At 39.0% G+C, this 15,409-nt stretch overlaps 1 protein-coding gene across 12 annotated transcripts in view; it reads left to right on the top strand.

The window, feature by feature from the left end:
- The window catches only part of PARD3 (par-3 family cell polarity regulator), a 459,106-nt gene that overhangs the window by 141,456 nt on the left and 302,241 nt on the right, over positions 1–15,409 (top strand). For all 12 annotated transcript variants that reach the window (XM_065830909.2, XM_065830908.2, XM_065830907.2 and 9 more), the window contains exon 3: positions 10,130–10,310. In XM_065830909.2, coding sequence (XP_065686981.1) covers positions 10,130–10,310 — 181 coding nt within the window. The remainder of the gene's footprint in view (positions 1–10,129; positions 10,311–15,409) is intronic.

Raw genomic sequence — 15,409 nt, 5'->3', positions numbered from 1 at the left:
CCTTGTCTTCTTGGAAAAGGAGGCAGACTTTTATAGTGCACTCCGAAAATGTAAAATTGGTTCCAAAGTAATATTAACAACATTGTCCTCAGTGTGGTTCACATATATTCATTTATGCTGAGGGATCCAAAGGGGAGAGGACAAACTGGGCATATTCATGAGCTCATATGTGTCCCTGCTACTTTCCAACCACAGCGTTCTCTCTTCTGACACCATGTTTTCTTCATGGACCTCTTTAAAGTCAGGAGATATCTCTCTCTCTCTCTCATCTATCTCTCTATCATCTCTCTATCTCTCTATCTCTATCTCTATATCTCTATCTCTATCATCTCTATCTATATCATCTCTATCTGTATCATCTCTATCTATATCATCTATATCTATATATTTTTTTCCTATTTCTTTTCAAAATTAGCTAAGGAGATACCATGGTAAATCATATGTTGTGGTAATTTTGCAGAGTATGTCCTTCGTCTTGAACAAGAGGGTTGCTTTTACAAAGGGATTTTGGAAGAAATCTTTTCCATATAATTTGAGGATTTAAGGAAATAACAGGGTAGCATTATATTCTACGTGCTTTCAAAGGAAGAGTCTGCGAAGAAACAAGCCATTACAAAAATCCCATGATAACCTATGATTGAAAGTCTTTGTAATTTAGGACAGAGATATTTTCCCCAGCTGTTCTTATAGCCCAAACTAGCATGGAATTAAGCGTTTTGGTACCCGATGATGGCAGGGGCTATAGCAACTGAGGAAGGCAAACTTTTGTCTAAATGCAATTTCTTAATTTTTTCTGAGAAGCATCAAAATTTAAAAAAAGATCGTTTAAAAGAAATGAGCATGTTCTTTATTCTTACACCCTCATTGTGGTTTTGTGTATAGTTCCAAGCTCTTGGATCTCTTACCCCATAGTGTGAATCAAATCACTGTTGCAGTGAGATGCACCTGCAGCATTTCTGCTTGTTGGATTTTGCGGGGCTGCCGCCGTCCTCCCAGAGAACAGAGCTCAGTGGTGGCACTGCCTGGGCTTTCACCTTTTCAAAATTAGCCGGTGATTAAGTCCAACATCCAATTCTGGGTTGGACTTGCTCTGTCCGTGCAGTAGGTTTGGCCAGGTGAGCATGTCAGAAGGACTTTGTGGGATAATCACTCTGTACGTGCTCAGTATGTGGTTCTGTCTGTCAGACCACACACGCGTGCTGGCAACTGGAGTCTTGCTCATTCAGGATGTTACGCAGAAGCCATATGTCTGGTATATTCAAGGTCTAAGGTCATGAAAAAGCAAATCCAGCCAACCTGTCAGGCAGCTCAGTGGCAGCTACCTCTAATAGCACTTATAATACTTTTAACACTGCTCAGTTATTGTCTTATTTCTTTGTCTAAACTTCAGCCTGACTTAACCCATTGAGGGTGAGTAAAAAGCAATTCAGACAGACTATACACAAATTACTTTCCAGGGTGCCATAGTCATGCTTGCTTTTAGTTTGTTGCTCAGTAATAGAGGGGAGATGGGAGGAAAAGTATTTTAAATATATATAATATTAAACGAATATCTTTTACATATTTTAAAATTTCAAACATATTTTAAATACTTTTAATAGTCTGGAGACTTACAGTATGGTACCTAAAACTGCATTTAATTCCTACTGGAGAAGATTAGATTGCAATTTAATATTGGTTCTAGAATTTCTCAGATCAAAGTGCCGCAGGAAATGAATAATCAAAAGCAATGTTTTAATAAAAGCTTATGTATTTACTCCAAAATAATTTCTTAGATTTAAAGAATCATGAAAACACAAGATTTTAAAACTATCTGTAACATTAAAGTGTCCTTTGAATCAATAGATGAGTTCTGATCTTGCAAATATGATTTAACTCGGTATGTGATGTTGAGCTTCGAAAGTGAAGAATATTTACTTAGTCAGCAAATTTGAGAACAACTTTCAATTAGACCTATGATGTGTTTTCCAGCAGTAGTTATTTTATACCATCTGGTTTTGAGAGGACAGATTATATTCAGCAAAGGCAGATGTGGAGTCCTACATCTGGGCTGAAATAACCCCACGGAGCAGCATGGGCTGGGGACGTGCTGCCTGGGCAGGAGCGGGCTTGGTGGGCAACCTGGTGAATGTGTCAGCAGTGTGCCCTTCTGACAAAGAAGGACAACTCCAGCCTGGGCTGTATTCCAAGCCTGTAGCCAGCAGGTTGAGAGAAGTGACTCCTTCCCTCTACTTCTGGACTACTTTGGCCTCCTCAGTACAAAGAAGACATTACCATGGTGGCCTCACCAGAGGTCACCAGGATGAGTTAGGGGGCTGGAGACCATCCCAGGGGAAGGGAGGCCTTCAGGGGTGCTGTACAGCCCTGTGGTTGCCCAAAACACAGCATTCTCTCTGTATTTGCTCTCTATCGGCATCTCTCTCTCTACCCAGATGTTTTTCTGTGGTGCACAGGAGAAGTGTGAGAAGCAACAGACACAAATTGCAACAAGGGAAGTTTCAACTTGATACAGGGAAAAAAATTCTTAAAAGCAGGAGTGGTCAAATGTGGGGAAAGATGATTGTCTGAGAGATTATGGAGTCTCCATCCCCAGGGTTATTCAAAACCTGACAAGATGTGTCCCTGAGGGACCTCCTCTTACAGACCCTGGTTTGAACAGGGGCTTAGAACAGATATCTCCAGAAGTCCATTCCAGTTCTGGTTATTCAATGATTCTGTGTGAGCTTACGGTTCTGTAAAGTCCAAATAAGATGTAATACAAAGTCTTAATTTGCTAGTAGAATGTAACCCATAAAAAGCCCTTCCCATTTTTCCAAAAGCAATAATGTAGTAAAGTTATTAGGAGAATGTTGGTTGCTTGGCTTCCTTCTAGCTACACTACTTAGAAAGGTTGCTATGAAAAGCTAGTTCTGGCTTCGTGACTGGAGTTGATTAATTAAGACAGGTAAAGATTTTATTGAAATTATAAAGGTTTGTTGTTCGTGTTACAGTTTGTCTGAAATTGAAACTCTCCTTGCCCTTTTTCTCTCCTTAAGAAGTTGGGTGGTTTGTAAGTCTCTTGAGGGAACACTCAGGTTGTACATATAGCACAGAATGCCTCTTAGAGGCTGCTACTTTTACTAATTGACCTTTTTATGTCTGTGGGGAGTAGTGCATTATTAGTGATCTTTTTTTTTTTCCTTGTATTTCTTCTTACCAGTTCATTGAAACAGTAGTTATATTTAAATGGATTTTTAATGAACCATGTAGAAAAGTGAAGCTCAAGGAATAACAAGTATTTGGGTCTGCCATGGGGCTATAAAGTCAGTTCAGTCATCAGAAAGACTACAAATTGATTTCGTATTTAGTTTCTTTCATATTTGAAGAGTAATTGACTAGTCCCTTCTTAACTATTTTCCTAGACTTGTTTTTTTCCTCTTATACTAATCTGTTAATTCACAAGCAAATGAGTTTGCCATTAGCTGAAATCTGGTTTACTGCTGGACCTTATTAAACAAGTAAGCTTTACTTCTGCATTGTAATATGGACTGAGTAATATGCAGACCGCTTTGGGTACACATGCTTTTGCCAACTCTCTAGAGTTGCTATAGAAATCTGCTGGTATACTCTTGCAGTCTGCTTTGGTTGTGCTCATTGCACACTTGCTTAAGACTGGCGAAGTTTTTTGCTGGAGAAAGGATGCCAGTGATGGTTGTGATTGCCCATGTCCTCTTTCCATATACTGGCTGCACACGTCTGAAAGTGTATGGCAATGCTCTGCGAGTGGTTGAAATCTCTCTCACCCATCAGCAGATCAGTGTGTGCATACATAGACCTGCACATTGGGACTGCAGAACAGGGCTGGGCTTGACCTTCTGGCATCAACTTTTAAAGGAAATGCTTAGAGTAGCTACTACAGATACGGATATATTGACAAGGCTAATTTATATATTAAAATCTCATTTGAGCCACCAAAGTCTCTTGCTTCTGGGCCTGAAGTCTTCTGTGAAAGTTATGTAGTCCAGTTATTGGGCTTGAGATCTTCTCCATGTTAAGCATAACTCTATAACCAGAACCCTTGCCAGTGTGGGTACGTGCTGGAGGTGGGTGTTGAGCTGCACCCTCACTTGAGCTGCCTCGAAAGGGCTGTGCTCTCTGTTCTGCTGGAAACAGAAGAATGATCTCATGTGTGAAAGGCAGCTTTTTACGCAAATGGCCATCCTGCAGGAGAAGATGAGCAGCATCTGGGACAGGGAACACGCATCTGGAAGTGGTTGTACGGGCCGAGAGGGGAAGCGCGGGGTTCAGCCCCAGGAGTCCAGACACTTGTGGTTGCTCAACGGGTCAACTACCGAGCAATTGGTCACTGAACAGTGGAACAAATTGGGAATGCCCTTGTATGAAATGATCTGATAAGTGTCCTTGTGGTGAGAAGAAAACAGATATTTAAAATGGCTATTAGACATTACAAAATAAGTGATTTCAGTTTCACTCAGTTTTGAAAAGAGGGGGTAAGAAATGCAGAGGTTGTGAAAACCAAGAAGATCGCTTGCTGTCTTTCTGGTATGAGAACTGTAATTCTGATGTTGAAATAAGTCTGAAATCATTACTGGTGTCTACATATGAGCCAGTATCAAATTAATCAATAAATATTACAAAAGATTTAACAAATTTTGGACAGATACTTAGGAAAACGCAAAATTCAAAAGATATTTTGACAATGTCACTTGTCAGAAGGAGGGAAAAACACAGCAAAAGTTTCTAGCTTTATCAATTTCTGTGGAGGATTTCTGGTTTTGTGGTGATTGCACAGTTTGATAGTGACGAATTTCTATGGTCTTAGTAGTTAAGGAGAATGTAAACAACTGTTGCTGGTGCGAATAGTTTTTTAATCCAGTTAATTAGCATTCAAGTACTTAATCTCGTCTATTAATTAAGACTGCATATGTGTTTACTTATTTTTAATTACCTTAGAATAGACAGAAATTGTAATAATTAATGTTGGAATGCAGACTGCTGCTGCATCAATATTAAAATAAATCAGTCTTATTGCTTTTTATTTATTTAAGTAAATATAACCTGGTTTGTATGATATTTTGAGTCCCAGACAGAGCAACGGAGAAGCTCATCCTGGTACATCTTTCAAAAAGAACTAAAGGTTGGAGTGTAATTAATTCTGTACAGCATGGCATTGTGGGAAGGCAGTCAGAGGTGCTGTGGAGGGCTGGATGCATTACAATCCCAAAGCCAAAGGCATCTCACTAGAACTTTATTTCAGTATCTCAGGCTGTAGAATCATTTCTTTGTAAGCCATTTCCTTGATGAAGCTAGTATATTTAGCAAAAAGAATTAAATTATGGTGTGGTTTTTTTGGTTTTGTTGTCTTTGGAAGATGATGTTAGCAGTAAAAAACACCTCTTAAAATATACTAAGGATCACAAGTCTGCTTTTTATCACAGGGATAACTGTTCAGTTTATTGCAGTTCTTTGGACTTTTTAAAAAATTGCTGTTGGTCAGACACTGAATGTTGTTTTTTTTTTTAAAAAAAATCATGTCTTTTGTTGATAATTCATATAAGCTTATTTATATTTTTAAAATAGGAACATTTTAATTTATTCATATTGACCTTTCAAAGACTCTTATTCCATTGCTGAAATGGAATGAACCTTTCCATGAGTTGTGAAATGAACAAAACCGCTGTCTTTATATTTGAAAGTGCTACTGAATATTTGAAACTTCATTTTTCTTGAAAAACGAGTATAACCTAAACAATGGGGACCAAACTCTTACCTTGTTCCAACTGATGATCCTTCCTGTGCCAGCTCGCATTGATGAATGTGGATCTCTATTGAAGCTTCCTTTCCCTTGCTTTTGCCATATTGTAATTAGCAATGTAAACATGCCAGTCTAAATTAAGCCTATCATTTACTAAATTTGTTTTGGGAAGACAAAGTGCTTTGTTGATACTTGATTTTATTTCCCATTTCCAGATTTTTAGATCAGACACTAAAAAATGCAAATAGTGTGTCCTGTTACCCTGGGTGATTAAAACTGTTGTCACCTATTTAACAATATTTTCACATTTTTGCTGCATTCACATTCAAATCCCATGGAATAGGAGTTGGATATGACCTATTATAATAACTATTACTATTATTTATTAATGTCTTTGATACGCTATTTGGTCTTTGGCTGTGGAGTTGTGGGGTTTTTTTATGGTTTCAAACAAGCCAAGTGGCTACAATTTTAACTGAATTTTGGTGGAAGGTCTTTTGAAGAGCTGATATTGATCTAATGTTGAACAATATAGCTATTTTCTTATTTCTTCATGCATTGTTATAGTTTGTTCAGCCCTTCTAGTGATCCCTTCTGTGTAAGAATGGGTGGTATGATGAGTTCTGCAGGTCAGGGCAAGTGATGAGATCTAAAACTGATGGACAGAGAACAGGAGACAAAGCTCCTGTCAGGTACTGGAGGTAATGTCAGAGTGATTCTGAATATGAGTTTGTCGTTCCTCACATTGTAAAACTGACACTGTAAATGGTTATGGTAATTTCCATAATTTCTTTTTTTATTTTTTAAAAAAAGAAGTCAACACAGAAGCAGCCTCCTTACAGTAAAGATGCTGTTGTTTCCAGAAAAGACAGTCATCTTTGTTTTCTGCTCTTTTGGTAAATTTGATATTTAAAGCTTAACAAAATACCGTAGCCTTGCCATTGACTTTGAAGGCTGATAAAAGCTGGTATAGTAACCTGTGTTCTGTGCTTTGCCAAATGAAAAACATCTCTTTGGCCTTTAAACATGACTGGCGTCTCTCTGCCAGCCCGTTGGGTTCCCTGGCACAGGGCAGTGTTTATTGCTGGGCATTCCTGCTGCCGAGGGTTCTTCTTATAGGTCCAGCGACCGACTCGAGTGGCTTCCCTCGAAATAGCTGTGAGGTGTCTCTTCAGATGTTTCTTCTTTTGTTTCTTGCTCCTGCAAAGATGGTAGCCGAGGTGTGATTTCTGGGCCTCCAGAGCTGCAAAATTGTATAATTCCTTTCCTTAAAGAATTTCCCTCGATTAAAGTAAAATATGTTGGAGAAATCAGAAATTAATGCTTGAATCATACTACAGTGGAAGAAGTTTTGGCTGTCCTTGTTTCCACAGAGTGACCTACCAAGCTCTGGAAAACAAGGTCCAACATTAAGTCTTCCAGTCTCAAAGACTTTCCAGCTTGTTATGAGGGGTGGATGGACCTTTGTAACGCCGTTTTACAACAAACTTCCTGACTGGTGTAGCAGAGCTGCTACAAACATGAACTGAATTATAACCTGCTACTGTAGAATAAAATGTAATGCTGATTAGGTTTGGGGAAAGCTAACATAGCTTGTGTTCTTCATGTTATATCCAAAATTGTTACAACTTGATAGGCTTTTTAATGGAACTGAAACCTTTTGAAGGTTTGGTGCTGTCAGAATGTCGAATACCTGCAAAACTACACAAGATCAAAAGCTAAGCTTGAAATGAGAAACATTCATTTTTAGATGTTCTGAAGTCATAGGTTGTAGACTGTCTGGAATAGGCAAAAAGCTGGAGGCAACTTACAGTAGAACATATATATACAGAGACTTATGTGCACGTACCGTTTTACGCGGATATAATAGATATAAAATATTTGCAGCAGCATGCACTAATATTTTTCAAGCAGCCTCAAGAGGAGAAAATGTAATTTGGGGATTTATCTTGATACATGCCACGCAAAGCAGGAAAAGATTTGGTGTTTCATTCCTAGAATTCTTAGACGCAGCATTTGTGTTTTGTTCTAAGACCTTACACATCTTGACTTGAAGATTAGTTTAAGTTGCTGGAGATTGGTAATTAACTTGTTATAAAACAGATAATAATGAGTAAAATGTGCATTATGAGTAAAATGTGCTTCTTTTGAGAAATATGCTTCAATTTATGTAAGCATTAGTATTTCACAGTGTGTTAGGAAAACTGAATTTCCAGTACTCTTGAACTACTGACGTTTTAGGTGTTGTCATGGCTCTTTTGATGCTGTCTTGGGTGTAGATTTCTTAAGCCTAAAATAATGAATTGTATGTTAAAAACATGATGTAGCTTTCTGTGACTGCAGCCCGATTTTCCTTCTACTCTCTGCTTTTCAAATAGCACTGGATGGAGCATGGACTTTCTATCTGTTACGAATTCATTCTTTGTCTTTGGTGCATGCCAGACTCTGAATTTGCATTAGGTATGGAATTACTGGCAGAAGTTTGCTGCTCTCCGCAATTTCAAAACTACTTGTTAAAAAAAGTTAATGCCTGAAAGTACTTTTAAAAGCTGAATTCCCAAATGGTTTCCAGTTGGGCTTACAGTTCACAGAATCACAGAATGGCAGGGATTGGAAGGGACCTCGAAAGCTCATCCAGTCTAATCCGCCTGCCGGAGCAGGAACACCCAGATGAGGTTACACAGGAAGGTGTCCAGGTGGGTTTGAATGTCTCCAGAGTAGGAGGCTCCACAAGCCCCCTGGGCAGCCTGTTCCAGTGCTCTGTCACCCTCACTGAGAAGAAGTTTCTTCTCAAATTTAAGTGGAACCTTTTATGTTCCAGTTTGTACCCATTACCCCTTGTCCTATCACTGGTTGTCAGTGAGAAGAGCCTGGCTCCATCCTCGTGACACTCACCCTTTATATATCTGTAAACATTAATGAGGTCACCCTTCAGTCTCCTCCTCTCCAAGCTAAAGAGCCCCAGCTCCCTCAGCCTTTCCTCGCATGGGAGATGCTCCACTCCCTTCATCATCTTTGTTGCCCTGCGCTGGACTCTCTCCAGCAGTTCCCTGTCCTTCCTGAACTGAGGGGTCCAGAACTGGACACAATATTCCAGATGTGGTCTCACCAGGGCAGAGTAGAGGGGAAGGAGGACCTCTCTCGAAGTTGTGGTTTTTAATTTTTTTACTGATGTTTGTGAGAGGCAGAGGAGTGAAGGGACCAATATTAAAATACGTAGGATGAAATGATGTCAAATTCAATTAAAAAAAAAAAGAAAATGACCTCTCTGATTCCTTTAGGTTATACTAAGTTTAAAAATGTTGTTCTAACAAAATAAACAATTTGCAGAGATCAGCATAGGTTTAAGTTGATTTGCTCCATTTACTCTACCAATTTGGACAGAAGAATGTAATGCTTTCTTGGAAATGTCTTTCAAATATTACATTATAGATTAATTTACAGGCTGCATAATGCTGTTACCCATAAAACTTTTTTACCCATCTTGAAAATCAAGTTCTAAAATAAATGTATATAAGCACTAGCCTTTTCTCCTTCAATAGATCACTGAAAATAAATTGGGATAAATTATTTGTTTCAAGTAAAAACATTCATTTACACTGGAAAAAAATATCTCAAATTTACCAAAAACCGCTGTGACGTTTTTCCTGTTGCCCTTGCAATGGTGAACACAGATTTAGTAAGTCTTTATTAAATTAGTGATTTGGCTAAGTTTCAAATTGGGCTTCAGTTTTTAGGCTTGTCTCACAGAAGCTGATTGCAAACAAATACAGAAGTATCTCCATACATTTGATGAAAGAAATTTTGCAAGGGAAGCCCACAGCTTAAATCATATTAATAGGTGGCAGATTAGTAGATGATAACTTGTAATGATTATAAGCCTTTAAGGTGGTTTTATATTTTTTTCTGTAGCTTTCAATGTGTATTAATTTGTTGTTGTATGTTTTTATTCTATAAAAATGTGGTTTTGCTCATGATTTGACTTTGTAGTAATGATGCACATGGAGGTATGAAAACACGGGTGACAGATTCCAAGGCACAGGTATTGATTGGCACTCAGTTTTCTGCATTGCTGGGGAAGAAGCGATTTGCTGTGGAAGGTGCGACCCTTCCTTTCCTGACTTGGTGCCCTTCACTCTGCGGCTTGTAGTGATGGATTTTGTGTCCCATCAGAGCTCTTGACCCTTTGTACTACCCAATTAGTGGCTGCCTTTCCTTGGGCTGATGATGTTGTGATCTAGGCATTGATCTGAGTCTCTGCTGATAGATGTTTCATGCTCTGTGGTGAAAAGAAACAATGAAATGCTGATCTACAATGGCACTTTGATGTTGCTGAAAGTTTTTTTTAACAGTAGATTAAATTGTCATTTGCAGCTCGTAGCTGTGTTTGATGAGCAAGATCCACACCATGGAGGTGACGGCACCAGCGCCAGCTCGACAGGCACGCAAAGCCCAGAGATTTTCGGCAGCGAGCTTGGCTCTAACACGGCATCCGCCTTTCAGCCTTACCAAGCAACAAGTGAAATTGAGGTCACTCCTTCAGTGCTTCGTGCAAGTGAGTAAATGTTCTCGATATCTCAACATGTTTCATCTTAATTTACGAGGATGCCAAGTGCTGTTACCCATTTATGCTGCTGGGAATATGATTCATTATCAGTGCTTATTGAAAGCTGATCAAAATTGAGAAACTGCGTAAATGCTTATTGCATGCAAGTAAACAAACCTTTCTGTTATAATAAATTATTTATAAACTGCTTTTAGGAACCATGAACTCCCTCTCTGCTGCCAGTTTAAAATTGTCCTCACACTGAAAAATCACAGCAAAGTTTCCAAATGCAGTTGCTGCACAGTGCAATTTTCAGTTTGCCAGTTCTATTCCATTTAATGAAGAAAAGGGTAGAAAGAAACTAAATATAGGAGCACTTTCTACTGAACCTGTCGATGTTGCTAGGTTATGCTTGTCACCTTTCCGTAAAAGCCCCTGCTGATACATGTATTTATTGTGTTGCAAAAACACACTTTGAAAACCAGAAACCATAGCCAGGAACATTGCTTTATGTTGTTTATTTCAACATGGGGAAGATGAGTTTTCAAAGCCATGAAGTAGGAGTTCACAGTTCTTGCTCAGGAAGGATCTTTGAATATTTCAGCTTATTAAAAAGAAAACGGCCAAACAAAATTTACTGTGTAATTTTCATTGTTATGTAAAGAGCCATGCAAACAAGGCTGTGTTGGAGAAAGTGTTGTGTCCCTCTTACTGTAGTGTCTATCGATTCGCTCACTGAAGTTTTGAAGCAGTGTCTCCATTCCAGAAGATTCTTGGCAGAAATCATTATCAGTCAGTCCTTTGATATCCTAGAGATGCAGCATTTGAAACAACTATTTATCATTCCCAAGAGATTACTTTTCTGTAGGGGTTCATTTAATTGATAAAATCTGTGTTTAAGCCATCAGGTAAAACACAAATGGAAAAGTTACAACTCTGTAAGTTAGAGAGGATTTGTACCTGAGTGTTTTCTGTGAAATTTAGAGAACAATACTCAACAATTAGCTTGAATGTGTATCATTTTGAGCTATAGCTATGCTTCTTTACAACACCAAATTAAATTAGGGAAAAGATTAATCCCAGAATAAAGAAGTATTCTGGAATTTCAGAACCCTTCCGTTTTGCTGTCACCAGGGTACGCCATTGTTAAATGCACATTTCATTTCTATGCACAAGCCAAAAAACTGTCCTCCTGGGTTCTCAGCTTAGGAGAGTGTAGAGCAGACAGATACATTTTGTCCTTAGTGTGATTATCTGGTGTATTATATAGAACATTTATGTTAGTGCATCAAAATCATATAGTGCAGATAAAATTCAGTGATATATTGGACAGCTCACTTATCTTCGGTGTCATTCTGGAAAATACCTGGAATACTTAGCTAGTTCACTAATTGCTAAAATGACCAAAAAGTGCTTTGAGACCCTGCGATACAAAGGTCTATAGAAATGAAGAAGACTCTTAGAACTGTTGGTAAGAGTTGTAGTTCTTTTGAACTTCATGTATGCAAAGTATGCAAAAATAAAATGATTGGAACAATTTGTCATAAATGTGTTATCACAAATCAGATATGTTCTCTTATCTAGCTAATTCCTTTTTTTTTTTTTCATATTAACAATTAGATATATTTTAGTTTTAAATGTTCCATACCACAGGCTTAGAATCCCAGTCCAGTAATATTATCCCATATTAAACATACCTATTTCAAGAATTTCATTTAAATATACATTGAAAATGGAAATAATATCCCTATTGTATTTCCTTTCTAACTTGTGAAGTGAAGCATAGCATACAAATGGTATTCTCAGTATTTCAAATAATTATCTTCTTACTGTGTAAGTTCTATTCAGCAAATAAAACCCATCCAGTTTTGTGGTAGATGCAGATCCTGATTATTACATGTTGACAAGGTCATATATCTATTAATTGGATTGGAGATGGGATACAAAATTGCTGTAATTATTGTAATTTTCTAGCTAATTGCAGGGTTGGCGGTGAATATTTTACTTCTAACAAATGAAAAACAGTATTCCGTCTGAAATTGGTTTGTAGCGTTTTCGACATTTTGTTTTACATCTCCGGTGCTTTTTGCTCGCAAGCTGGGCTCCGTTTCTCCACAGTTTGCTGGCAGAAGCGGCACTTTGTGCCGTTCTGCTCCCGCTCACCTGCACCCGCAGGGTCCGGAGCGCTCTCCCTGCATTAGGCTGGGGCTTAAGGGCCTGCTGAGATTTTCATCTCTTTGTTCTGGTTGCCATGCTACCCCTTTTGTTTGTTTATAGATCACGCCATCGCTCCTCTCCCAGCAAGGGAGAGGTTAGCTAGATCAGGTCCAGCTGGAAAAGTAATATTCATCTGGATTCTCTCTTTTCCCATGCACAAACACAGCCTGTACTTTGCACACGAGGGGGTTGTGTCAAATTGAATCTTCCCATCTAAATGTGGAAACAAAAATGAGACTGGCCTATACCCCCTAAGTTGTTTTGCAGTGTGAAAACACAATTCATCGATACAAGCAGTTGATTTATTTATGTTTCTTATCTAGCTCTTTCTCTTTTACTGCTTTTCTATTGCCCAAGTTAAACTTCCTCTTGTATTTCATCAGTTGAGCTGCATTTTTTTCGAAGTGTACAGTGCACAAGGCGGTTTTTGTGTGTGCCTGCGTGCTTTCTGAGAAGAGGTTGGAAGCTCACTGCAGAAGATTGTTAAAGCAGACTGATGTTTATTCCCTGCTGAAATATAAACTGGAGGCGCAGGTGAAAATTGCCAAACCTAATGAGCAATTTGGCAGATAAGACAGGATGTCAGGCAGTGACAGTTCAGCAGCGGGTGCACTGCCTGTGAACCAAGTTGTTTGTTTCACAGTACTGCATTTAAATATTGTAAATACAATCCCTTTCCAGCTACATGAGATATTGTGAAAAGGGTCATCTCTTTGTCTAGTTTTCCTTTTAAGTTATTTAGCCGTTTTTAAATAGCCAAGGGTGGTCTTAGTTCTTGGTCTTGGTGTGATTATACGTTACAGGTCTCTCTGAATGTTTCAGCAGTTACAGTTAAAAAACATTTTTAATATCTTGCATTATGTGGAAAATATATTGAGAGGTTTAGAGGACTGATTTTTATTTTTATTTTTATTTTTTTTTTCCTTCTAGAACATACCAGTGTGAGGGGGCTGGGAGGTCTTTCTTTCTTTAGCTGTTTAATGGGTGGGTATCGAGAAGATGAAGCCAGACTCTTCTCACATGGGCACATTATTGCTGCAGGCAACAAGCACAACGTGTAACAAGGAGAATGCCAGTTAGATATTAGGAAACCATTTTTCACCTCAAGAGCGAAACAGGCTGCTCAGAGAAGTTGTGGCAACTCCATCCTTGGAGATGGACAGAACTTGGCTGAGCGTGGCCTTGGGCAACCCGATCCAGCTCGTCCTGTTTTGTGTACCAAATGATCTCCAGAGGTCTTGTCCTATCTCCAAAGTTACTGTGTAATTCTGTGACTCCAAATAGTTAGAAAAACTGCAGGGTTTGCTTCTTGAAGATATTATTTGCAAAATCAAATTGTGTTCATAGTGAAATATTTAGTAGAGTTCTGCCATGATGTTGTGCATGTACAGCTTCCCAGCGTGGTTTGGTACTGTACTAGCTTGTGCCAGTGGGACACAGGTAAGCTGACCGTGCCTTTCGGAATGCTGCTGCTTTTGTTTTCGAGATGTCTTTGATAGCTATGTGTCAGTTCTTAAAAATAAGATATAAGGTAATTGTTAGGTTCTCTGAAAGGCTGGAGGGTGAGCATCTCCCCAAAATGCTGGCCAGAGGAGTCTAAGAAATTACTGAGAGCTGGCTGAAAATGGTGCACTCCAGAGATGGATTTACTCAAGTGATACTCGTCATGTATTTTAGTAGGACTCTTGGCATCAGTTTCATATTCTGGTCACAGAAGCAGAGTACAGGAGGGGAAAAAAAAAGGTCTAGATGAGAATGTTGTGAAGCAAGGGCACAGCTGGCTATGAGGATGTACTAAAAGGGCAGAGGAGCAAAGAACTTGCTGCAGCTTCACGTCTTTGTTTACCTGGCAGCATGGCCGCTGCCGTGAGGTTCCTTGTGTACATGTGTGCTCCTGCCCTGCAATAAGCACAAGTTTATTCCTCACGGGTTAGAGCATGCATGCAGAATTTGTTGAGATAGTAAAGTTCATGACCTTGCTTGCCTTTGAATTTGTGGATCACTCTGTGCCCTCAGAGTCGTTTTTAGTAATTCACTGGCAAATTAGTAGGACATGTCAAGCATAGACCCTGAGGGCTCTCTTAGGTTAAGGACTGTTCAGTATTTTAATAAATCTGAACTGGAACATAGAGTATTGCATAAAAAGCTAAGGTGGAATTTCAAGCACTTCGGATGTAAAGGTTTCAGTTCAGCATTTACTTTATAAGTGTATAAACTGTTTAATCAGTGAAATGTGTACAGTCACTTCATCTAGAAAGAAAAAAGTAATTTACAAGGCAACACTAATGCACAGCTAACTGCTCAATGCTGCCAGAAGGATCTGGGCATTATAGTGTGTTATTACAGTGCATCTGGGCATTATGCTCTTCCACCACAGGATTGGAGGCAAATGCTATTGTGGACTCACTGAAAATCTTCCTGCTCACAACTACTTCAGTGAGAAAGTGAAGAAAAAGGAATTGTAAATGAGGTGGAGAGAGCAGAAAGAGAGTAACAAGACAAGGATGATTTGGAGACTATGACCAAGCATTGAAAGAACTGGTTTACTTACTTAAGCCAAGATAAAAACTGATAGGGTCCAAGTCTTCAAATATATTAATTTATTCTCATTCTCCATGTTTGCTAAGAGAAGGGCTGTTGGCATTTCCTGCTGAAAAGGTATTTTTGGTAACCTGTAGGCCTAAAAAGCTTTTTTACACCTCATGTAACAAGCAAGTCTTAGTGGGAAGGGTTCAGAGCCGTGTTCTGTGTGTTGTGGAGTGGGGCCATGTGCTGTAACCCAGGAAGGCAACAGCCGGCTGGTGGTGGCAGCTGTGTCCTGTTCCTGGCCATTGGGGTGTTTGATAACCACGGGTGAGCCGCTTCTTGTGTCCATTGTGAGTATGTGTGTA

Source organism: Patagioenas fasciata, chromosome 2 (assembly GCF_037038585.1).
Source record: "Patagioenas fasciata isolate bPatFas1 chromosome 2, bPatFas1.hap1, whole genome shotgun sequence".
Classification (NCBI taxonomy): Eukaryota; Metazoa; Chordata; class Aves; order Columbiformes; family Columbidae; genus Patagioenas; species Patagioenas fasciata.
This window is presented reverse-complemented; position numbering and strand designations above follow the sequence as displayed.